The sequence below is a fragment of the Xiphophorus hellerii genome, chromosome 20 (assembly GCF_003331165.1).
Source record: "Xiphophorus hellerii strain 12219 chromosome 20, Xiphophorus_hellerii-4.1, whole genome shotgun sequence".
Taxonomy (NCBI): Eukaryota; Metazoa; Chordata; class Actinopteri; order Cyprinodontiformes; family Poeciliidae; genus Xiphophorus; species Xiphophorus hellerii.
In genome coordinates this window covers 14,790,647-14,814,749 of record NC_045691.1, presented here as the reverse complement: position 1 = coordinate 14,814,749, position 24,103 = coordinate 14,790,647, and the positions used below count along the sequence as shown (strand labels likewise).

The 24,103-nt window shown below is 37.1% G+C and overlaps 2 protein-coding genes and 1 long non-coding RNA gene across 3 annotated transcripts in view; 1 reads left to right on the top strand and 2 right to left on the bottom strand.

Moving 5' to 3' along the window:
• Positions 1–16: 16 nt before the first annotated feature.
• On the top strand, positions 17–3,125 carry abhd14b (abhydrolase domain containing 14B). The gene is made up of 4 exons (XM_032550640.1): positions 17–135; positions 1,715–1,929; positions 2,209–2,450; positions 2,519–3,125. The coding sequence occupies exons 2-4, from the start codon at positions 1,716–1,718 to the stop codon at positions 2,696–2,698; spliced, it is 636 nt and encodes a 211-aa protein (XP_032406531.1). The 5' UTR covers positions 17–135; position 1,715; the 3' UTR covers positions 2,699–3,125.
• Positions 3,126–4,613: 1,488 nt separating this feature from the next.
• LOC116711228 (uncharacterized) lies at positions 4,614–5,097 on the bottom strand. Its single transcript, XR_004337193.1, has 2 exons — positions 4,925–5,097; positions 4,614–4,864 (listed from the first exon to the last, which is right to left on the bottom strand). It is a non-coding gene; the product is annotated as an uncharacterized LOC116711228 (long non-coding RNA).
• Positions 5,098–11,437: 6,340 nt separating this feature from the next.
• cacna2d2a (calcium channel, voltage-dependent, alpha 2/delta subunit 2a) overlaps positions 11,438–24,103 on the bottom strand; it is a 223,473-nt gene continuing 210,807 nt past the window's right edge. Inside the window, 6 exon segments of the mRNA XM_032550637.1 lie at positions 11,438–18,538; positions 20,877–20,959; positions 21,086–21,195; positions 21,415–21,538; positions 21,633–21,688; positions 23,819–23,871. Coding sequence (XP_032406528.1) covers positions 18,416–18,538; positions 20,877–20,959; positions 21,086–21,195; positions 21,415–21,538; positions 21,633–21,688; positions 23,819–23,871 — 549 coding nt within the window. The 3' untranslated portion in view covers positions 11,438–18,415.

The window sequence follows — 24,103 nt, the reverse complement described above, 5'->3', positions numbered from 1 at the left end:
TTTCCCAGAAATCCGCTAGGGGGCAGTAGGGTAGTTTTTAGCGGTCTTCCCATTTTCCGGGGAGTTAAAGTGAAACTGCAGCTGCTTCCTTGTTTGCGTCGCTTTATTTTCTACAGATTAATCACCGCTGTTCGGGTAAGAACATGCTCACATTCTCTCCGTGGTTGTCATGAAGGTGCAAATAGCGTGAACTGAATGGAAAATGAGTTAAGGTGGACTTTGATCAAACTCCGACACGCTGCAAAGCTGCAAACTTTTTCACTGTGCAATGATCACACATCAGCTGCAAACAGCAGAAAGAAAAACATGTGGATGAACAATAAATGGAAACATAAAGCAGATAGATTGTTGCTATTTTGTGTGAACGGCCTAATGTGTCGCCGCAGGTAATCTGCAACCTGGGATTTTATTGCCAATCCCTTATAAATCAGCAGGAAGTCACTTCAGCCTATTGTTTCTCTGCTGTATCGGCGGGAATACTTTAGTTTTTGACAATCTCAACATTTGTTCCAACACTTATCAGAGCTTTTGTAATTTCTTCTTTGGCTCCACTGTGTCTGGTGTCTTTCTGTGTTGGAAAAATACAAGATGTTGACCCATGCTCCACATTATCCATTAACTGAGCTTTAGTGCTGCTTAAAAGTATTCACTACCTTAGTGTTTTACAGCCTGTAATGGATCACAAAGCCTTTTCTTTGGCTTTGAGGCTGGAAAATCCCAGTGAGAGCTTAACAAAATTACTCCAAGAGCGGGTAGCTCTGCAACAATGATCCATACCACGTCAAAGTCCACCTCTGACTTACGTAAAGCAAACAAATAAACAGAAAAAGATTAAAATTGTATGCTGGTTCTAGTCTAATGCCTTTACTAAAATGAAACACAGATTACCTAATCAAGTCATTAATTATCAAAATTCCTTCAATATGGCTGAAATAAAACCATTCTGCAGAGACAAGTGAGACAAAATTCCTCCACAGCGATGTTAAATAAAAATAAATGTATGCAAGTGTAAAAATAAATAAACTAGAATAAAAGGTTGATGGTAGAATTACATTTTAACCTAAGGCAATGCAGGTTTGAATAGCTTTTTCCCTAATAAGGGAAATTATCACTAAAAATGCTTTTTGCATTTACTCAGGTTAAAATCTGTTTACTAAAACTGAAACATTTAAATCTAACAAAGCAAAAAAAAAAAAAAAAAAAACTAAATAAGTTTGAAGGGGAAATTTTTTTTTAGAGCTTTGTTTTCAAAAATGCTATTCGAGGTAACGATTAATCTGAAGCTCTGGTATGTCACTTGAATTTTAAAGAATATTTCTCACAAAACGATTAAAGAATATGAATGCACAAATTAATCTGATTTAATGACCTCTTGTCAGTTTAAGATGGTTTTTTTTTATCGTGTTTATTTATTGAGTTTTGTTTTAGAAACTAGCAATACCATAAATAAGTCCTTCTGGGGACAGATAAGGGTTTTTATATTGAAGTTGTCCTCTAGGCTTCCAGTTCTGCATGTTTGAAAGTTTCCCTATAGATTTAAATTAATCAGCCATTGGTTCTTGCAGAACATGATGAGCTGATATTTCAACCATTCATTCAGGTGTGTTCCAGCAGAAACACTCCTCTCTTTCAGAGGGTTCAGTGTTCAGACTGTGCAACTTAAAGTTCTGGGGTTTCATGTTTAATTCGGCTTGATTTGGTTGTTTCTCTCCAGGATGTCGGCTGTAAAGATGAGCGAGGGCAGTGTGGAGGTGGAAAGCTGCAAAGCTCCACTTTTCTACAGACAAAGCGAGCCGGCCGAGGGAGAAGCAAAGATGTCGGTTCTTCTCCTTCACGGTATTCGTTTCTCATCGGAGAACTGGCTCAACATCGGCACTCTGGAGACGCTGGCCAAAGCTGGCTGCCGAGCGGTCGCCCTCGACCTGCCAGGTGCGTCCAGTGTGAGCAACCTTCAGATCAGTCAGTCGAAGCACTTAGGTCATTGCCATTGAAAGTGCTTCACAAAGTAAATGCTAAAACTATTGTCATGCGGACGCATACAAATACAACACCGAATATAAGACAATAAAAGTTAAAGGGGCAGTATTATGTATTTTCCAGCCACATAGTTTTCTGGTTGAATGTTTTCTATTTTGTTGGTCTAGAAAACAAATTTCAATCTCCTTTAGGAGTCCTTTCTAAGTCTACTGTCCACTTTCCTGTCCTCAGAACTCGGTCGGTCCAAATTGGCCAAAGCGCCGGCGTTGGTGGGAGAACCGGCCCCCGCAGCGTTCCTGAAGGAAGTGTGTGAACAGCTGAGTTTGAGCCCTGCCATAGTGATCAGCCCGTCACTCAGTGGGATGTACTCCCTCCCTTTCCTCCTGGAGCATCAGCCTCTAATACGAGCCTACGTTCCCATAGCGCCAATCTGCACTGAAAAATTCACAGCAGAACAGTACCGGAGCGTCAAGGTATTTATGCGAGAATGTGCAGAAAATATGGATTTTTCAAATCTAAAAAATTAACTGTGTGTGTTCAGGTCCCGACGCTGATCGTTTACGGCGACCAGGACACTCAGCTCGGAGAGGCGTCGCTCCGTAACCTGAGCAATCTGACGAATCACAGGGTGGTGGTAATGAAGGGAGCAGGACATCCGTGTTACCTTGACGACCCAGACACCTGGCACAAAGCGCTTACCAACTTCCTGGAGACTCTGTGAGGCTCTTCGCTCAATTTCAAACAAAGAAATTCCCAGCTAACACACAAAGGACTCAAAGGAGCCAAACAAACAAATCACTCACAAGACATTCCTCATACACTACAAAACTGATTGCAAATCAAATCACTGGAAGGTTTTTATGCTCATTTTATGTTACATTTCGAAAGTCAGCGGCTTCTGTGACCACTAAGACAAATGTCAGAAATGTGATATCTCTACTTTTGCAGTTAATAGTCTGACCAAATCAATGCCCATTAATTACTTGCATGAACTGCTTTGGCTTTTTTTCCCCATAATGTTGTCGACCATTACTGCCCTCTTGTGGACTGTATCAGTAACTGTAGGAAAGCTTTAACACCTGAACCTGTTTGTAAATAAACAAATACCAGCATGCACGTCTATTAAAAACCTTGAGAGATAAAATTAACTCATATAAAGTTTGTAATTAATTAGTTTTAGTATCTGATATACTAACAGGACTGTTTGATGGTTGACTGGAAAACAGACCAAACCAAGCTGTAGGTTTGGTTCTGGTCATTTGACCCCAGTTTCTGTTTCCATCCTCAAATTACGTTTTATTTACTTACATGAGCTCCTACTGCTGCACTTTGCATCACACCTGAAACCGAGGCAATGTAAAGAATATCTTACCAGATCTATGGAGACAAAAGACCGGATTGTTGCTTTATGATCCAAACTCATATTTTTAGATTTAGTAAATTTTGCATTTAATTTGGAAACTGAAGTCCCAGAGTTTGTGCCAAAAGAGGCAAATAATCCAAGTTTCTGGAGATTGTTAAAGAAAAATGATTATTTTTAATGCTTGATACAGTTAATCTACGACATGTGTAACAGTTATATACAATACTCTTATTTGGAACAGTTTTCTGTTGAACACTTGGGAATTCAGCTGAAGAAGCAGGCCGAAGCAGGGCCCTTTGCCTCCTCCCCCTTTTGACAGGGAGCAATAAAATGTGCATTCCGATAAAGCAGGAGACTTTTTGGCGCCAGGAATCTCCCCGTATCAGGCAGAGATGAGCACGAAGTGGTCCGACAAAAACCAGACATCTTTGCCGTAAATCAGGGAGTCCTAACTTTCTTTGGGGGGCCGAAGCAGGTCTCTGATTGGTCGAAGAGCAGAACGCCTACTTTGCATATATTGAAATGGGGAAACGCCTACTCAGTATAAAGTTACATGTAGCGCTAAAATAGAGAGAGTTTTTCATCTTTTCTGCACGTCGGCGCCTTTGTCTGTCTTTATGTTCGTTTGTCTTCCCTTGTGTGTCTTATTTTTATGAGAAAATGCATATCTCTGTTCCTCTGCAGCTTTGTTGTCGATTGCTTTGTATGAGATTAAACTCTGTGATCTGTGACGTCATCACGCTTTGTTGTTGTTTCGTTTACCAGCACGCGGTTGCGGGTCGCTCATGGAGAACGCCGCTCGATCCCGGGCAAAATTAAAAGAGGAGGAAGGACCCAAAGGTTTTGTCCAAAGCTAGCATTATAATGATCCTCTTTTTTAATATTTGGGGGCTTCGTCCGGTTCTGGAATCTTGGCGGGTGGCGGTCTCTCCCCGATCGATCCGTTCGGCTCGTGCGGTAAGACGTTTTTTAATTACTCTTTTGTTGTGCGCAGCCACGCAGAGTCGAAGCTGCAGGAGAAGATAGATTTGTTTTTTAAAAGAGTCTGTTGTTTACTAATTGGACGGAACGTGCACACTACAAGTGATCGTGGCTGGTCGAGACAGTAGGAGTTTACGTAGCCTCTGTCGGAATTGCTGGGTTTGTTAATTGTCTTCTTTAGCCCTGAGGATTCGTTCTTGTGCCTCTGAAATAATGAATTTTTAAGTGCATGAAATTTAGTGTGGGCTTGAATCGGCCGGAGATTTGACTCAGCTCCAGCGGACTTATATTGGCCTATATCGGTTAAATCTAGTAAAGTATGTTAAATTAATTTTTCTCTGGTGAAACATTGAAAAGGAGTTGAATCGCTCTATAGGACTTATATTGGAATCAAGCTGAATCGCTTTATTGGACTTATATTGGGTTTCGCGTTGAATCGCTCTATTCATCGGTTAAATCTTGAAAAGTATGTTAAATTAATTTTTCTCTGGTCAAACATTGAAAAAGGGGTTGAATCGCTCTTGAAATAGGACTTATATTGGACTCGAGCTGAATCGCTCTGTTGGACTTATATTGAACTCGAGCTGAATCGCTCTATTGGACTTATATTGGGTTTCGAGTTGTATCACTCAGAGGACTAACTTTGCAAGTTGGAAAATGGATGCATTTTTGAAGCCGGCATTTTATTTTTGTTTCCCCGTTTGTCTCTTCCGTTTGTCTGAAACTGTGTTTGTGTCTCTGTATTTCTCTGTGTGTACTGATTTGTGTGCCAGCTGCTGTGGAAGCGTAAGGTGTGTATCTGTGTGGTCGTGTGTGTGCGCGCGTGCACGAGTTCGGGCTGGCTGTGTGTTTCAGCAGAGTGTTAAGTTGTTTGAATAGCGCTGTTTGTGTGAATTTGCGTTGATTTTGCTGCGGTTTTGGTAAAGTTATTATGGACACTGAGTTGCGACACCTGCTATACGCTATGGTTCGTAGAAGAGTTTTAACGGGAAAGTAGAACGATGGCGACACGTGGTCTTTTAGTTTAAAAATAAATAAATAAATAAAATAAGAGATAAGTAAATAAAACTGGTACCAGAAAACAAAATTATTGGTTGTGGTTTAATTTTCACATAACTTTGAGATGTCTCTCTTTTTAAACGTGCACGGGGATTTGAAAAGGCTCCTGAAGATTGGAGTTTACTATTAATTAAATTGACACATTAAAATCGATTAATAAAACATTGGACAATTTCTGAAGCTTCAGTAAATTTCATATAAACTTCAGTAAAATTGATATAAATTACAGTAAAAATTTGATAAAATAATGACTGCCTGACATTTTCACTGACTATACAACCTGGCCAGATGTGTGTTTTGTGTTTTCTGTCATGTGTTGTGTGTTTTTGTTTGTGTTACAATTCATGTTGGTTTGACAGAGTGTGTGATTGGAGATGAAATACCATTCGGTATTTTATGTCATATAAATACTGCATTTTTCTTAGTGCTGTTTTATGGTGCAAAATTTCAAGTTTTTACAAACATCCTCTGTGTTAAATTGGACTAAATTATTAAAATTAGGCAATAACAGCAGTAAATGTGACCTGCAGTGTACAGATTGGAAGGTTGTTGAAGGATAGAACCTTGATAAAATAAATCATCTGAACAAAATTGAAATAAATTATGGGTTCTAAGGTTAAATAAATAAATAAAGAAAGACAGAATAAGCCAAGAAAATTAGGTCACAGAGGATTGTAGAAATGCTGTCTTGGCCATTTACTAGATAAATACATAAATATAGTGAATGAATAGATGGCTAAATACATGACTGATTAAGTAGAGAAATAAATAAAATAATACCTGTGTATAGAATTGAGAACTAAAATAGTGGATAAAATGTTAATTATTCCTTCTACGCTGAGAAGGTAGCAGAAAATAGAATAAAATACAATGAGTTAAAATAGGACCTTTTTAATGAGTTGAGGATACAGACAAAAAACAGAACAGATCTTTAGAGAAACAGGCTCTAACTGTAAGAGGAATTGCTCAGATAACAACAAACTGCAATATGCAACTGACTCTAGATATTTTCACAATCAGTCTTTTTTCAAACTGACCAAAACTTTAAGATAGATATAATATTGTTAAATCTACAGGACTTACGGATAATTAGACAGGATAAATTAGAAGTCACTCTCTTGTTAAATAGAAATTGGTTAAATATAGAAAAGTTTGCTAAAATTTACAAGATTTGTTGTTGAAGGATAACATTAAGTTTGAAATAACTTATTGGTTAATAAAAACATTATATGGAACTATTGTAGAGAATCAATATTAAACTGTAATAAGAGCTGATTAAATAGTGCCTATAGACAGACGAGAGGGCTGCACATAAAATAAGAAAATTAAGAAAAATAAATAAATAGAACAAAACAAGAACAAGCAACAGCTGGGCTGTAATTTCTGCCCCCACAAGATTCAACTAATTAACATGTGAAGCCTCTCTGTATACCACTAATTTGAAGTGCGAAGCAACCTCTGCTCACAGCAGCTCCGCAGAAAAGAACCAGCTGCTGTGAGGCAAATCATTTTCTTTCCCATCGTTTACAGCACCTCCTGACAAAATATCTGCATGTAAGTTACAATTTTAGTAGTGGAACGACAATAAGGTTTTTAAGTTCAAATTTTAAAATTAGAAGTAACTAAAACATATCTGATGATTCAAGTGCCAAAGCCTAATAAAGAATTAGGAGTTCCTCCTGAAATCCCTATCGGCTCTCTTCCTGCCATAAAATCAGTTCCTCCGAGAGGTGAGAGGGGGTTTTATGGTAGGCTTAAGAATTTGTTTTGTGCTCTGGCAGAAGAGGTTGCTCAGATAGGTGTAGTGGCTTTCAAATTTAAATTGTGAAAGCTGAAAGTACAAAAGGATTTCATTTTTCTTTTTCTAAGGAACATAGAGATTGGCGGGTTAAAATTTTAGGGTATTGTTTCACATTATAGATTATAGGAAGGAGTAGAGAGTCTTTTCTCATCACATAAGACAGGATTTTTGATGCAGTTTGGTTTCCTACCTTTAGTGAAACATTTTCTCTTTAAGGTAGATAGTTTAAACAGGCACATACATAGTGAGCAACGAAATAATGTGGAAAATGTTAAATATAAGTTTTTAGCATCCAAACACTGAGTCTGCGACAGCTGTCCTGACTGTCTCACACAGACACTCTTGGTAATGATTTTCTGTTTTCCTTTCATATTACTTTATATATTAAGTAGTGAGTAGTTTAGGATTTTATCTTTACATTTCTTTTCATTAGTCTGACTTTTTCTTTGGCTATTTGTGTCAGTTCTTCTATATTTTGTTAAATATCACGAATTCATTTTTTGACTTACCAGTTTCCTCTTCTTTTGTTCCAAAAGGGGGAGGGGGACATTTGGTCCTTAGTTTAATTTCTTTCATTTGTGGATTGATAAAATTCTGACCAGTATTTGTAAAAATGTGTCATTTTTTTGGATTTTCTTACTTAAGACTATATTTTGAATTTTTTTTTTTTCTTTCTTCAACGTCTCTCTGGCTCGTTTATGCAAAAACCTTTGCAGAGTCTTAATTGGTAAACATGCTTTGTCACACGCTAGTGAAATTTTTTGAGAAGTTGGTAAAATGAATTATTTGAGAATCATAACAGTAATTGAATACTGAGTTTTAAAACTGTAATGTGAAATGTTTTTTGAAAATAGTAATCTTGAAGGTTTAAAGTATCCTACAATAATTGTTCTGTTTGTTTTGAGAGTTTGCCTTTTGTGACGGGGGCAGCATTGAATATGGGTGGATTTTCTCAGCTAAACTGATAACCCTGTTTCGTCAACATTTTTATTTCAGGTACTGGAAATTGTGATGCATTAATAGGCAATGCATCATAAAAGGGGGAGAATATGTGATGCCTTTATTTTTATTTTTATATTACGTAATTAGATTACTGAAACACTTATTACTTAAACAAAACTTTTGAAGAAGATGTCTGATATGTGCTTATTTTGAATGGATTTGAGTTGTTCCCCATTAAAAGATGTTCTGATAATGGCCTAACATATTTTGAGAAAATAGATAAATTTATAGTGATAATGAAGCATATTTTGGTTAATTAACTTGGGAAAATAATTATAGAAATTGAAAATATTATTGTGTCAGCCATTTTCAGAGCATTGATTTAATGGAGCATGAATGTATTAAGAAATGTTTTGAAGAATCTGTTCTTGATTAAAGTTATCACTAATCAGTAAAAGTACACAGGCGGGATTATAATGATTTTTCTAAGCTTGATTTTGATTTTTTTGATTTTTTGATTTACATCCATTTAAAACGATTTTGAATAAAACTTTAAATTTGACGACGAGTAAAAGCCGAGGTAAAAATTGGTATATTTTGAAAATGTTTGGATTTGTTAAGGCATACATTTACATTATAATTTCTCCAGGTCTAACTCTTTTGAATTTTGTTTAAGGAACACATGTAAAATGATTTAGACAAATAACCAGTAAGATCTAGTTTGTTCTATAAAAGTAATTTAAACGGGACAGTTTAATTCACATTGATTTTCATTTTTTGACGGTAAATGTAAGCTTTACAACTACATTTTTAGGTTTTTGTGTTTGTTTTGTTTTTGTTTGATCCTATTTTTACAACATTGCTTTAAGAAAAGATCTGCATTTGTTTGATATTCTGGTAAAACGTTACTTTGGAAACATGTCTTTTGAAGCAAATGATTACAGGGTTTTGGTGTTTTCCATCGGTTAGGAGCTATAGTATATTATAATAGAAACGTAAATTGAAGGGATCACATCCACCATTAATGAGCAGAACTGGACAAAGTAGGAGATAAGGCTTCACGGGATGAGTTGCTCATGGGTTTTTGCACATAGACTGCCATGGAGTTCAGAGCTCCAGATAGGACTCTGTAACACAAGCTGTTGTCATGCGAGGAGGGGTGGGGCTGCTTGGAGAAGCGGCTTCACACTTATTTCGAAGATAACAGCCATAGAGCCACGAGCGTTGGAGGATTCACTCGAACACACAGTGAATTGAAGATGTTTGTGTTGAATTACACAAATGAATGATGCCTTTGGATAAATCTGATCTCTGTTTTGTCATTATAGTTTTGCAGCTGGTTTCCTGGTGCCCTGCGGATGTGGTCTCCTTCAAAGTCTGCGTTCTTTGATAAAAAGGATTAAAATAAGTTCCCTGGATGGAAAATAACAAAACAAATGTATTTTTAGGTGAAACCATCGTTTGATTATGCTGACTGTAATGAAGATGATATTAAAGAATGTGGTAATTGTGTTTCTGATGCTAATGAAATTCATGTTGAACACAAAATGTCTGTGTAATGACCTGTGACAGGTCGTTTCTTGAGGTTTCCAGTTGAAGGAGATCAGGCTACAAGAGGATCATCATCGACATAAATTTTTATTGCGTGTTTTTCGTTCGTTGAGAACTCTGGAAAGGACTTTCGTTTCGTTTTTTGCGCGCATTTTTGAACATTTCTTGACGACGACTTCATATTTTTTGAGAGACTGTCGATGGACATTTTAAGAAAAAAAAAAAAAAAAAAAAACAGAAAAAGACGAGCAACAGATTGTAATTTTGTGGCTTTCTCATTTGACAGGTTGTACTGGTGTGGTGAATGTTGTCTTTTAAGTTGCAGAGCATTTCTTAATAATGTTTCTATGTATGTCCCTGTTTTATTTTTTTGTTTTACACTTTGGGTTTTTGTTTGTCCTGTGTTTTGGTTGTATTGTGATAATTTTGTTTTATGATTTTATTTTTGGGAGGATAAGTATTTCTTACCCTTGGGTTTTGTTTAAAAAGGGGGACTGGATATAATTAGGGTACGTCACTCTTTTGGTTTTCATTTTTTGGTTTTTTTTCGTTTTTCTTTTAGTTTAATACACAGTTTTTGGCTCTGTATTAGAAGGCTTAATCAATTTTAGTGAGGTCTGTTTTTCAGACCTCAAAAGGGGGACTGTTAAAGAAAAATGATTATTTTTAATGCTTGATACAGTTAATCTACGACATGTGTAACAGTTATATACAATACTCTTATTTGGAACAGTTTTCTGTTGAACACTTGGGAATTCAGCTGAAGAAGCAGGCCGAAGCAGGGCCCTTTGCCTCCTCCCCCTTTTGACAGGGAGCAATAAAATGTGCATTCCGATAAAGCAGGAGACTTTTTGGCGCCAGGAATCTCCCCGTATCAGGCAGAGATGAGCACGAAGTGGTCCGACAAAAACCAGACATCTTTGCCGTAAATCAGGGAGTCCTAACTTTCTTTGGGGGGCCGAAGCAGGTCTCTGATTGGTCGAAGAGCAGAACGCCTACTTTGCATATATTGAAATGGGGAAACGCCTACTCAGTATAAAGTTACATGTAGCGCTAAAATAGAGAGAGTTTTTCATCTTTTCTGCACGTCGGCGCCTTTGTCTGTCTTTATGTTCGTTTGTCTTCCCTTGTGTGTCTTATTTTTATGAGAAAATGCATATCTCTGTTCCTCTGCAGCTTTGTTGTCGATTGCTTTGTATGAGATTAAACTCTGTGATCTGTGACGTCATCACGCTTTGTTGTTGTTTCGTTTACCAGCACGCGGTTGCGGGTCGCTCATGGAGAACGCCGCTCGATCCCGGGCAAAATTAAAAGAGGAGGAAGGACCCAAAGGTTTTGTCCAAAGCTAGCATTATAATGATCCTCTTTTTTAATAAGATCCTCTGTGACGATTTAGGAAGCCCTCTGCTGGTATTGGCCCACTGTAAGGAAAATACCTGGACATTTCAGAGCACAACATTCTCGTCTGCTGACGAGCTTTATGCAGATGCTGATTTTAATTTCCTGCAGGATTTGACACCTGCCCACACTACCAAAAGTACCAATACTTAGTACTTAATGGCCATGTTATCGCTGTAGTTGATTTGACAGCAAACATGTACTTTAAAAGTTCCTTGAATTCACCTGAATAAAATGATTAGGTCATCAACAACTCTCTCTCTAATTGTCAGATGTGTCTGTATCCATAAAGCTATTTGCAGATACTGCATATTTTTGTCCCAATTTTTTTGCCCGCAGATAAATAAACACACCACACAGTTAGATGAAGTGAAAAATATGAACATTATTTAATAACTGATTCTCTGTAATAAACAATTTGAAAATATTTTACAAGGAGTCACAGACACAATATTTTACAAATTTTGCCCTCTTCTTCTTTTTGTTTCATTATGTTTTTTTCTCTTAAGCTTCATCTGTACAAAAGAATGGAGCGACATGGACCAGTGCCCAAAAGAGAAGGAGCTAAATCTTCCACACGCACAAACATTCACGCTCACACACACGTACAATAAGTAAAACAAAAACAGAACCAAAAAAAAAGAGAAGAAAACCATTTCGACGTCAGATCTCAAACTTATCAACAGTGCTGTTTTCCTATATATAATTTTTTAAACATCACTTTAACTTTGACTGATTTAACTCTTTTTTTTTTTTCTCTAAATGTTGCTGTTTTTTCACACTCTTTGTCAAACATGGTCACATAGCACCAGACTACAGACTACAGAATCACATACGCACGTCTTTCCCACAGAGACGCACCAACACAGAGGCAGCGAGGGTCGCGGGGGGGACGCTCTTTATGAAAACATTGCTTGATGTCTTAAAGCTGATCCCTCCCTCTCATCCCCAAGCTGGTCCAATTTGATATAGTTTTTCTTTGTTTTTTTTTGTTGTTGTTATTTTTCTGTTTTTGGCAAAAGGAAATCTGTCAAACCAGAGAAATCAGATGCGTGTTTCCAGTCGGGATTCACGCAAAGATGAAGCTGCAGGATTCGTCCGTTTGGGCCTGTTCTGGGCCTGTCAAACGCTCAGTGGAGACCCACTCCCTGAGCTCACACAGAAACAGGGCTCCTACGCAATCTTGAAAAAAAAGACACAAAATTATGGGATTTGATTTGAGAATTTTCCCAATCAATGATAAGAAATTGAAGTAATTATTCCATAATTTAAAGTTTTGTTTTCCTGTAAAGCTACTAAACATCTCACCTATTTTCTGACTAAATAGACAGCTCTGGGAAAAATTAAGATACCACTGAAAATGATCAGTTTCTCTGATTTTACTCTTTATATGTACATGTTTGAGTAAAATGAACATTGTTCTTTTATTCTATGAACTACTGACAGCATGCCTTCTGATATTCCAAGCAAAATTTTAGTTTTTATTTGCAGAAAATGAGAAATGATCAAAATAATGAAAAAGATGCAGAGCTTTCAGACCTCAAATAACGCAAAGAAAACAAGGTAATATTAATTTAGGAACAACAATACTAATGTTTTAACTCAGGAAAGAGTTCAGAAATCAATATTTGGTGAAATAACCAGGAGGATTTTAATGAGGTTCAGTGCATTTTTTTCCAGAGCTGTATTTCTAAAGCTGTTGTTGACAAAGTTTGCACCACATTGTCAGTAAGAATCCAAATAATCCACACATACAAAAAAACAAACGCAAATGAATTTAGAAATTATGTGAAAAATGTATAAAGACACAGAGAACAAGTATTGATGACTGTTGTTCAGAAAGCAATTCTGCGCCCTGATGGTGTCGACGAATATTCTCTGGTTTAAGCCTAATTCATGGTCCATCAAAAAGTCTTCACATTACCATTATTGCACAAGAAACATCTCATCTGCATTTCTAAATCTTTAAATGTACCAGTGCACCGCTGGATCCACGATCAAAAGGTAGAAAGAAAATTATTTCACCTTAATCCACATCATTATCGCAGAAAGATAAAATAATAATCAGGGGGACATAAGGATGATCCACAGAGAGCTTCCAAAATACCTGGAATTAGTAGGTGGAGTGATTTCACAGGAAAAAAAACCCCTGAATGCACAAAACAGCCTATTGTCTCTACTACACTCATTGCACAAGACTCCACTGCTGAAGAAAAACTATGCATCTTAACTCTGCTGCGTAGCTTTTGGAAAAGTTTATCAAATTCTGGGAGAATCACTGGACCGACAGGTGACGTTTTGAGGAAGTAACATCATGGTGAAGGGTTGAGAAAAACTTTGACTAGAGGAATGGAGAAAGTCCATCTAAAGATAAAACTGGTAGAGGGGATGAAATTCACTTTAACACATTTTAGCAGGCTTGTATGTGTGTTTCACTTGGATTCATGTTGTCATCTGGTGAGAACTTAACGTGACTAGTTCCTGTAAAGTTACATATTTACTGAGAAAATTGTGTTTAGTGGTTATTTTTCATATTAAATCTTTCTTTTGCCACAATCTCAGCATGGGTATTTGTGGTAACACTTTATTTGAAGGGGTGTGCATAAGACGTGACATGTCATAAACATGACATAACATCTGTTATGAACATGAAGGAATTAATGGTTATGACTTATCATGAAGTGCCATTCAGTAAATAATGACACTTTAATGCAAAGTTGTACTAAAAGTTGCATTGTAAGTCCAACTTTGCGTTTAAAGTCTTATTAATTACTGAATGACACTTCATGACAACAGTCATAATCATTCATTCATTCGTAACGGGTGTTATATCATGTTTATGACAGTATTATGTCAGTCTTATGCATACCCCTTCAAATAAAGTGTTACTGTATTTATTAACTATGACTCATGATTTTTAATTTTGAGTAACATATAAAGGCACAGTTAGTCATAGATAAAAATTGACCATTTTACAGGTTTGTAGGCTTCATGTCACCCATCTGCGATAAATCAAGACGTTATAGATCAGAATCGGCTTTAAAGACTCTGGACTTAGTACAGGATGATCTAGTCCTGACCGAACAACTCTTAATTTAAATAGATTTTAAAACACTGATAATCTCAGTCCAGATTCCCCAACAAACATTTAAATGCCTTTTACTGTACCGATGAATCAAAATTCAGATGATGATTTGGGTAATTTGAGGAAAAGGTTTTGTTCTTCAATGTGGCAAAAACTACAAACAGGAAAAATATGAAAGTTTTGAGATCGGTAGGAACCCTGCAAAAAACACCTATGGACTGACGTCCCTGTCTTCCGTCCGCCCACCAGTTCAGCGTCTCCCAACTGGGCACAAATAAGTGTCATTACCACGTCTGCTTACAGGTGTGTGTGCACAACGTCTCAGTGCAGGTGCACAAAGTGTAGGTTTTCATATTTAGTGTACGGATCCTGGAAAAGGGGAAATATCAGGGGGTACATTTCCACAGGCACGTGTTTAGCGTTCATTTACAGACAGTGGAAATAGGGAATTACAGACAGAGTTAATGGCACAGGACAGAGACAAACAAATGCCAGAAAAGTAAAACTGCATCAGGCATCAAAAGACGCCAAGAGTCCAATTAATAATACTCTTTAGCTTTAAATTTAGCTCCTTTAACAGTCTCTTTTTTATTTTGTCTCAGGTTTACTAGGAGCTGAGCTGCAGTTACTGTGCCAGCGTGATTTGTCACATCAAATAGTACCGACGACTGTACAGAGTGTGTGGTGAAGGTTCAAACTGTTGCATGACTCATTCTCACCTGAGCTGCACAGTGAGATCTGAGTGGGTGTGAACATCCAAGGTCAGAGGCTTTTAAAACGGGAAATCTCCCACCCGCGCTCAAGCATTTTTAATGCAAACATGCACCGATCAACAATTCATTAGGAGAGAAAATAAGTAAAAAATAATAAATAAATCAGAGCTCAGTGCACCTTAATGCATAACACTAAGAAAAGTCTGTGAAGGGAGTATTTTAGAATCGGTTAGGATATCCATGAGAAACGGGGTTTAAGTGGGGAATCAAAGCTCCTCACTGAGTAACACTAAGGCATTTAAAACGGCTTTGATAACTCTTTTGCATTCAGACAGAAAACACTAAAACTGCACATTCTTCACCTCCTCAACATCAACATTTAAATAGAGTGGCACCTATCACTTCTGGTCAGAAGTTTACATGCACACTATCTGTATATATCCCATGGATTTAATAAATATTTTCTCTTTTTTTTTGCTGGAAAACTTAGTTTTTTTTTTAAAAACATTTTAGTTTACATTGGATATTTTCTAGTTCTAGTTCCTTCCATTCCTGGTTGGATATTTGACCTTTCCTCTTGGCAGGATTGGTAGAGCTCATTAAAAACTGTTGGTTTCCTGGCACAGACCCATGTTTTAAGCATAGATCACACATTTTGATGGCAATGCCATTTTGGAAACTTATTGTTAGCCAGCTTTATCCATTGAAAATTTGGTTCTGATTGAGATTTTTGTCTTGTTGGAACTTCCATCTATTTCAAATTTCTAAGACACTCAGTTGTTGATTTCTACTGAAGTCGAGTAATTTTGAGGTAGTCCCTCTTCATAATTGTTGCACACTGCAAAAACACCAAATCCCACCGAGTATTTGTGACTTGGTTCAAGAGCAAATGCCTCAGTACTCTTGAAGACAAAACTAGCTTACAAGTGATTTTTCAGCAAGATATTTGGACTAGAAACTAGACCAAAGTTACTTGATAGGATTTGATGTTTTTGCAGCATGCCAATACCATAAGCAGCAACTGAACCCCAAAATGTTGTTAAATGTGCAGAAGATGTTTATCCAACTATTAAATTTAGCCAAATAATACATTTGAGATTGTGTATTTGTAGAAAATTGAATTATTATTTATCCAAAATCACAGAAGTGATATGTAATTATTCTAAGAATGAGGACTGAATGATATGGCTGAAAAAAACACATCACAATATAAGAGTTTCATATCAATTGATATCAATAATGTTTGATTAGATCTTTTGTTTTAAATATCTGAAATACTACCAAACTGGTGGCGTGACTGTTTTTGTTCTGAGCATTTATGAGGCAAAACCTTAAACTGCTGCTGCGCAAGCTACTCAACAGGTTGTTGCTAGGTAACCGGAAGTTCTCAAGTTGCTGCTAGGTAACCAAAGAGTGAGTGAGTTACTAAATGCCACAAATCTTTCTTAGATTGTGGCAGCTAGAAGTGATCTTCTGCTTAAATTCCCAGAATGCTGTGCGGTTATGGATCAGAGTTCGGTGAAATTCCATCAGATATATTATCTATTGATGCTGATCACGTGTTTATTATGACTTATGTCACTGATTTATTGTCCAGCCCTATAAGAATGATTCAAATTCATCGATACCAAATCTGATATGCATACGAAGCTCTGTGACTTCATGTAAACTCACGACCGGAGTAATAGGTGGATCTTTTAGTTTATTTCTCCACCACAACACTAGATTTTGTCTGCTGCCACACAGAAACAGTAAGAAACAGCTGTTCTAGCTCAAATATTACCCCCGCCTCCCGCCCCCAAACCCGCTCACAGAACCGAAGATCCTTTCGAGGGCTTTTAAAACAAAAGCACATACGCACACGTCCACAAACACACACAAACCAGGCAGAACGATAGCAGTCAGGTGGCCCTACGAACACACTATGGCCAGTTAACTCGCTGTATATCAATAGTGTATCATAGCTCTATACATGGTTTTGTAAAGGAACTGTATAGTAATCCCCGTGTGACGGCGGACCGGAGGCTCTGGAGGGGGGGAAGGACGTTAAGCGGAGCCGGTCAGCGCGGAGGCTCAGTGTAAAGCTAGTTCTACAGCATCAGCCGACAGATTCAGTCTCCTGCAGCGTCCCAAGCCTCAAACATGGCGCTTTATAAAGGTACTATACAGTAGCTTCACTCTTATACAGCCAAAACAAAGTGCATAAAGGCACTATGAAACAGCTCCTAAACGCGGGAGTCTGAACGAAAACAATTATTATTATAAAGAAAATCCATACATTGCAATGGCGAAAGGACAAACTGTGACTACTGCTGTACGTGATCACCATATTTAGTGGCTCCTACTGCGCTATAGATGGAAAATAAAAATAAGCCCCTATCCCCCAGCAGCGGATGGTTTTAAAGATTAAACAGTGTCAGTCAAAGGTAAAATTAGACATGATTGGCCCGTCCCAAAGAAAGGCTTTGATTTTGACACGAGTAAACCACATACACACACGACAACTGTGATTCGGAGCGTTGGTGAAGTACTTTTTCTTTAAGAGGTGAGTTTTTTTTTTTCTTCTTCTTCTTTTTTTCCGAGGTCAGAATGGTTCGATTGATCGTAAAAGAGAGAGTAATACCACACGACATCAACAATGTTCCAGCAGCAACCTGAACGCTGATTCAGATTTTACAGCCTGGGGGCCTGCGAGCCAGAAAGCACTAGCACTGATAGACTATAATAAACACTTCAAGAAAAGCTTGGTATTCTATCGTGTAATTACAACAATGCTCCCCAGTGGATCTCGTTTGTTTCTTTAAAAAACAAACAAAAAACAATAATCTACTAATTAGAGCTGCACAAAATGAGTCAGAATTCAGCTGCTGCAAATCTAATTCTGGTTTCCTCTTTGTGTTTTTGGCTACAAAAATAAGACCACGTGAAAGTATATCTCATTTTGGCAAGTAGATATAGCGCATTTTAGGTTAACACTTAACTTTCTTTTCAAATTAAATCCTAAGCATACGGCATGTTTGGAATACTCATCACTTCAGCAGGTAATACTTGACATTTTGAATACTTGTTTAGTTTTTTTTTCTTTTTTCTTATTATCGTCTGTGGTGGAATAGCTGGCTGGAGGGTCCACAGCCTTACAAGAGGCAGATGGTGAGACTCTGAGATGAAGGAGAAGAAGAAGTCCGGTCATTGGAGGAGGAGGGCGGACAGTCAGCCCCAAATCTCCAGTCTGTATCAGGATCTCTCTCTTATCTAGATGAAGGTGGCATTTGGAGAACAAGGGGGTTGTTTTCTCTTTTCTGGGGTGCTTTGACGGTCCTGCACCGACAGCTTGGCTTGGAGATGTAGGCTGGTCGGGCTGAGGACACAAACGTCCAGGGTCCGAGCTGGACGGCGCCGCACTCTGGGCTTCCAACTGACCGCGACAGGAGGTCCCGCAAGTAACTATGAGTAAAACAACATCAGGGCGCGGGTATGGAGGCGAAGAGTCGGGAGGGATGGAGGGTTTTTTTTAAGGGAAGGGAGCGAGGATGAGGAGAATGAAGTTAATGTAACAGAGAGTGATGATGGGGGCTGAGAGCTGAATAAAGCAGCAGCAGCTGAATGAGCAGGAGGGTGTAGAGAGGCGGACGGAAGGAGTGACCTCTTCCACAGTCTGACGTGTTCTCCTGCAAAACGACAGAGAAGATATCAGACTTGCACATCTTTTATTAATTCCAAAATACTGACTGCAAATGTAAAATAGTTCCTGATTGTAGCCTGGAGTGAGCGCTTTTCATTTTGGGACAATTTTGACCAAATTAGTTGGACTAATCTTCAGAAATTACCTTCAGATACAAATCTCAAACCTCGCGGGTTTGAGATTTGTATCTGAATCTATTTAATCAACATTTCCGTTAATTACTGTCAAGCTGACATTTTTGGAAAGTGTTCAGAGGGAAGCAGAGTAACAACTAAGTCAGGTTTTTAATAATAAATATCTGAAATGCTGAGTGAGCACCAAAACCTACACATAAAAGTTGCAGCTAGTTTTACATCTACATCAACATTTGAAAAGTCTTACTCACAGGTGATGAGTGTGACCTGTGAGGATCTTTTAGCAAAACAAGCCATTGTTGATTTCCTTATCTCCCACAAAGACTGACGAATATTAAACTAAACTATAATCAATGTGGTTATTAAAAATCAGAATTGGGTAGTAACCAGTTACATTTACTCAATTACATTTACTTGAATAATGTTTTGGGAAAAAATGTACGTAAAGTCAGAATCTGCTTTAAGTCTATTTCTGCCTATAAAGGGAACAGTTTAATGACACGACTGAGTATACAACCGTTTGAAATCAAAATGAAGAGTTTGAAAAAATTCCTGCAGACTAATTATTTCAGAAAAATATAAAAACAAGTAGAATACTTCACTATTATTGATACCCCAGGAGAAGATCTAAAACTTTAAATAAACATTGTCGACTCCAAGATCAAATTCTTCGCTGTAATTCTCTTAATGAGCCGTGGAAATTCATTTTTGCTTCTCTTACCGTCCTCGTCTTGTTTATCAGAGGACGTCGAGATGCTATAAACTTCCTCATTTAGGTTTTTTTGTCTTTCCAGTTTTAAAGAGAGAAAAAGAAATATGGATTGAATCATATTTTTACCCAAAGGAAACAAGAAGTGATAGCGTATAAATCAAAAGTTCCTTGACACTGATCAATCACTAACAAAATTCTTTGGAATCATTTTGTTGAATTTATTGGGGTTATTTATTATTTAATGTTGATCTTTTTCCCCCTGATAACACACAGTGGATCCCTCGTTTATTTGCGGTTCAGTATTCATAGATTTCTCTCCAGAGAGCATCCTAAATATTAGCAAACAAATGCAGCTTGTATAGCTGAAATATTTAGCTGCAATGCTACTTGACAGCCAATCGAGGACCGTCATTCTTTTTTTTTTTCCATTTCCGTTGAAAGGCTGTAACTCCGATAAGGAAGCCTGTAATTTTAGCTTCTGCAACAAAGCTTTTTCTCTGTGTGTATTAATGGTTATTAAGGTATATTTGGTGTTAGAACTGTTAAAATAGACAGTTGTAAATGTTTTATTGGGGATTTCATGAATGTGTTGATTTTAATTATTCGGTGCTGAAACTCCATGAATACCTGGGTCCAGTGTTCTCAAATCAAAGGTATCAAATTTTATGTTTCTCTTTATCAGCAGCCCTGTGTGTGTTAGGATTGTTATCAAGGTACACGCCTCCTGGATTATCTAATCCCTGATGGATTGTACCTCAATTCCCATCAGTTACGTCATTATATTTTTACATTCTCTCTCTGATTAAACCAGAAAAGTAGGTGGTCTTTATTCACGCAACAGAACATAAAATAAAATATACTCAACTACATGTTATGTACTTCATCTTACATATCTTTTTACATTTAGGTTGTCAACTGAGCCTATAATAACAGGATTTTATGGTTGTCTGAAACCTTTAAAAACAGGTTTTGATGATAAAATAAGGTTGTTGCTTTAATGATTGCTCATATTCTGGAATTTGCTCTTCCATTATGACACATTTTAGGGGACTATTTTCAGGTGCGGATTAATACACATTTAGGACAATAAAAACATTTTCACAGCAGGAGACTATCTTGAGCCAATTTATGCTAGAGTGTTGACAAATTATTACATCAGTATGTTTTAATTACAAAGTAATAATATGAACCGCTATATCATTACCTTCCTAAAATAAGTTTTTTGCCAAAAGTGATTTTTGTTTTGCCTACAATATTTTGGAAAGAAAGATAGGTGGTGATTTCTTTTTTTACAAAAGCACTTTTGGCAAAAATGACTTGTGCCATTATTTTAGGAAAGTGACGATCTTGAAAATAATGGAATTTTCTATGATTTCCAAATGTGTTATTGTCTGGTTGTCCCTGAACAAGTGCGGTAAAACTAGCTGACTGAATAAATCTCAATAGCTGCGGAAATTAATAACATCTAAAACTCTTACAGCTGCGTTGCTGTCGAAGCAGGTGGAAGGTCCTTTTCGATACCGTGCGGTCGTCATTTCTTCACACGGATTTTCCTCCTTGACTGATTTATTACTCCATTAAGGAACATTTAAAATATTCTAGGAATTAAAAACCCAACAGCGTTGAAGGAGAGGCAGGTTTGTTACTGTGTCTGTAGCAGCTGGTGTGTAAAAAGTGGAAAGGATACATTCCTCCTTGTCCTGGGAAAGATCTTCTATCTCGCAGGAGCTGCATGGCAGCTTTTCTGCTACCACAAACAGCAAGTTGGTGTTGTTTATCCTTTTGGCATGAATCAGCCTGCAGTGAAAAAGACAGCTTTGTCAACAGCCTCCCTCTGCTTGCTTGCATCTCGCACTCATTTGCTAATGGATCAGCAAGATTTATGAGACAGCCTTACAAGGCTCATTTAGCCAATAATGTGACCATTTCATTTAAAAACGACGCAGGTTTACAGGCTGCTTGCCAACCGTGCCTCTGTCTATTCACATGATTTGCGTGAAAGGACACATGCATGACCTGGAACAGTTTCCGCAGTCTTGGAGGATGTTGTAGGAGTTGCTGAGGTTACTGAAGTAGTACTGGGTTTGGATCATCACGCAGCTCCTCTCTTTTGACTCTATTACTTCCGCTTCCACCTCATCTGCAAGATCAGCAGAACAGACAGAGACACGCTGGTCACCCGAGGTTCTGCACATGTTCAATGATGGTGAATTTAAAACTATGCTCACACTCACCTGTGACAAACCAGCTGTGATAAGCCAAACCGTATAAAAGCTGTTGGAACAAGGACCTGTTGTGACAAGAGATGCAATTAACAACGTGGAAAACCAGTAACAGGTTAGAGGAAAATTATGTGGAGTTATATTTTTTGCTGTTTTGTCAAACAAACCCATAAAATACAGTATAGAGAGCTGCAGGCAAACATTAATTCAAGAAGACAGAGCTGGAGGGAAAAGAATATATTCTGAAACATTTTTTATACAGTTCATTAAAATAGTTTTTAGTTAGCAAAAAGCGCCACTGTGGATTTCCTTGTCTCCCAAAAAGACTGACAAATATTAAACTAAACTATAATCAATGCGATTACTAAGAACCAGAATTGAGTAGTAACTAATTACATTTACTCTATTACATTTACTTTTTGGGAAAAAAACTACTTTTTAGAGTATTTTTACTACATTTCACTTTTTACTTTTACTTGAGTAACTTTAGTATGAAGTACTGCTACTCTTACTTGAGTAAAATTTCTGGTTTCTCAGTAACTTCACTGAATTAAGAACACGTTTGTTTTAACCAAATATTCACCAGACTCAGACGCATATCAGCAGTTTTTGCCAAAGTTTCATAAGTTTTATACTGAAAGAAATTGATTTGGAAATCTGCATAACTTAAATATTAAATGACTGATGTTATAATCAGTTACTCAGTACTTGAGTTGTTTGTTTAGTAAATATTTTCACTTTTACTTGAGTAAAAATATGTTGAAATAGTTCTACTTCTACTTGGGTAAATTCTTTGGGTTCTCTGCTCACCTCTGTTAACAACACCAATATTAACTACTGATAATAGACACTATAGTCCATAATAGTTGAAATAATTGTCAAAGGAGAATATTTTGTAGCATTTATTGGGACAAAAAGTATAATAAAATTATTTAAACTCCATTGCAGTCTTTTTTATTTGGGACTGCATGTCACTGTAGTCAAAGCACTTACAGAAACTTACAAAAAAAATCCACAAATAACTGCTTAGTTATTATTGAACGGGATGTTTATTGACATCAGTGACATTAAGACAATAACTGCACTTAGTCATATTTTTAAAGATATTGATATTTGTTGCTGCTAATGAAAAACAAAGAGCAAAGGTAAATATCCCAGCCCTACTTTAGCATTTTGTAGTTTGTAAATATTGCCATGTATAGTTCAACATTGAAAAGATAACTCAGTTTTTTTTTTACGATGACAAAATAAATGGCAGATCACCACCAGAGATCACAGTCCCATAACATTTGAAGCGATGGCTCATGTTCATATTCTGAGGCATTTCTAGTATTTTACGGCTGTGCTGCGAAAGAAACAATAACTTAAATATAAACAGGAACAACTGAAGATTCATTCACAGCCATTTTTTGTTCTTATCTACAACAGAGCTACAGATTGAGACATTTTTATCAGGCTTCAGCCTATAAAAAAGTTTGATGTCCTTTGCTGTTGCTGCTTGTATAAAAGTAATAAGTTGCTTAAGTGTCCTTTTGGCAGCTCAGGTGTGATGGTAGCAACAGGGAATAAATGTCGGCACTAATGGAGCGCTTAGATTTTATCATGATTTAGTCATTATGACTCAACATGACTTAAACTTGATCTATGACACTTTTAAATATGGAAATCTAATTTCAGTGTGAAAGCTATAGTGAGCAAAAAGTGTCTTCTCTTTTCACCCATATTACCAAAATGCTACTGCCACAGGTATTACATCTAAACCAGGAAGTTTCCCCAACCATTTACCAATCTTTAAGAGCTTTCCGTGCCTCCATAATCGTTTATTATTTGATGAAGAAAGCTGGTTCTGTTCTGGGGACTAAAGTGAAGCCTGGGAGAACTTGCTATTATGTGTAAGTATTGCTTTTTACGTCTGCCGGTCATAATTATTGTATTTCAATGCTCAAATATCCTGTGTAGAAAAAACATATTAAAAATCTATATTTTTTTGTCCAATCTGGACAATTTATTTGACCAAAAAAATAACAGCAGTAAAAAAAATGCAATGAATCTTTGAAAGCACCAACAATTAACTAACTAGATAGCCAGTCTCCTACTTTGAATCCAGATACAGCTAAATAGCAAAATGTGCACATTGTTTTGTGCAGTTTGTTGACCCAGAGTGCAAACTGCAAGGAGCGAGGTGCTTCAAATCTTACCATGCAGCAGCTGACGTCCACCATGCCAGGTTAACAAAGTCTGCAATCGTAGGCTGCAGACAAAGAAACATTTAATCATTTCTTTCTGCTAAACGGATCAGTATAATTTATTTGCAGTTGCCTCTTACATGTTTATCTTTCTAAAATTACTACTTATATTTTTGTTTTTGACATTTAGTAGGATTAATTAAAATGAAGGAAAAGTTTTGTCCATTTTAGGACCACTCAGTTACTTTTCTGTGATTTCACAAAGGGAAATTATTACTGAAGATGAAGACAGAAAAA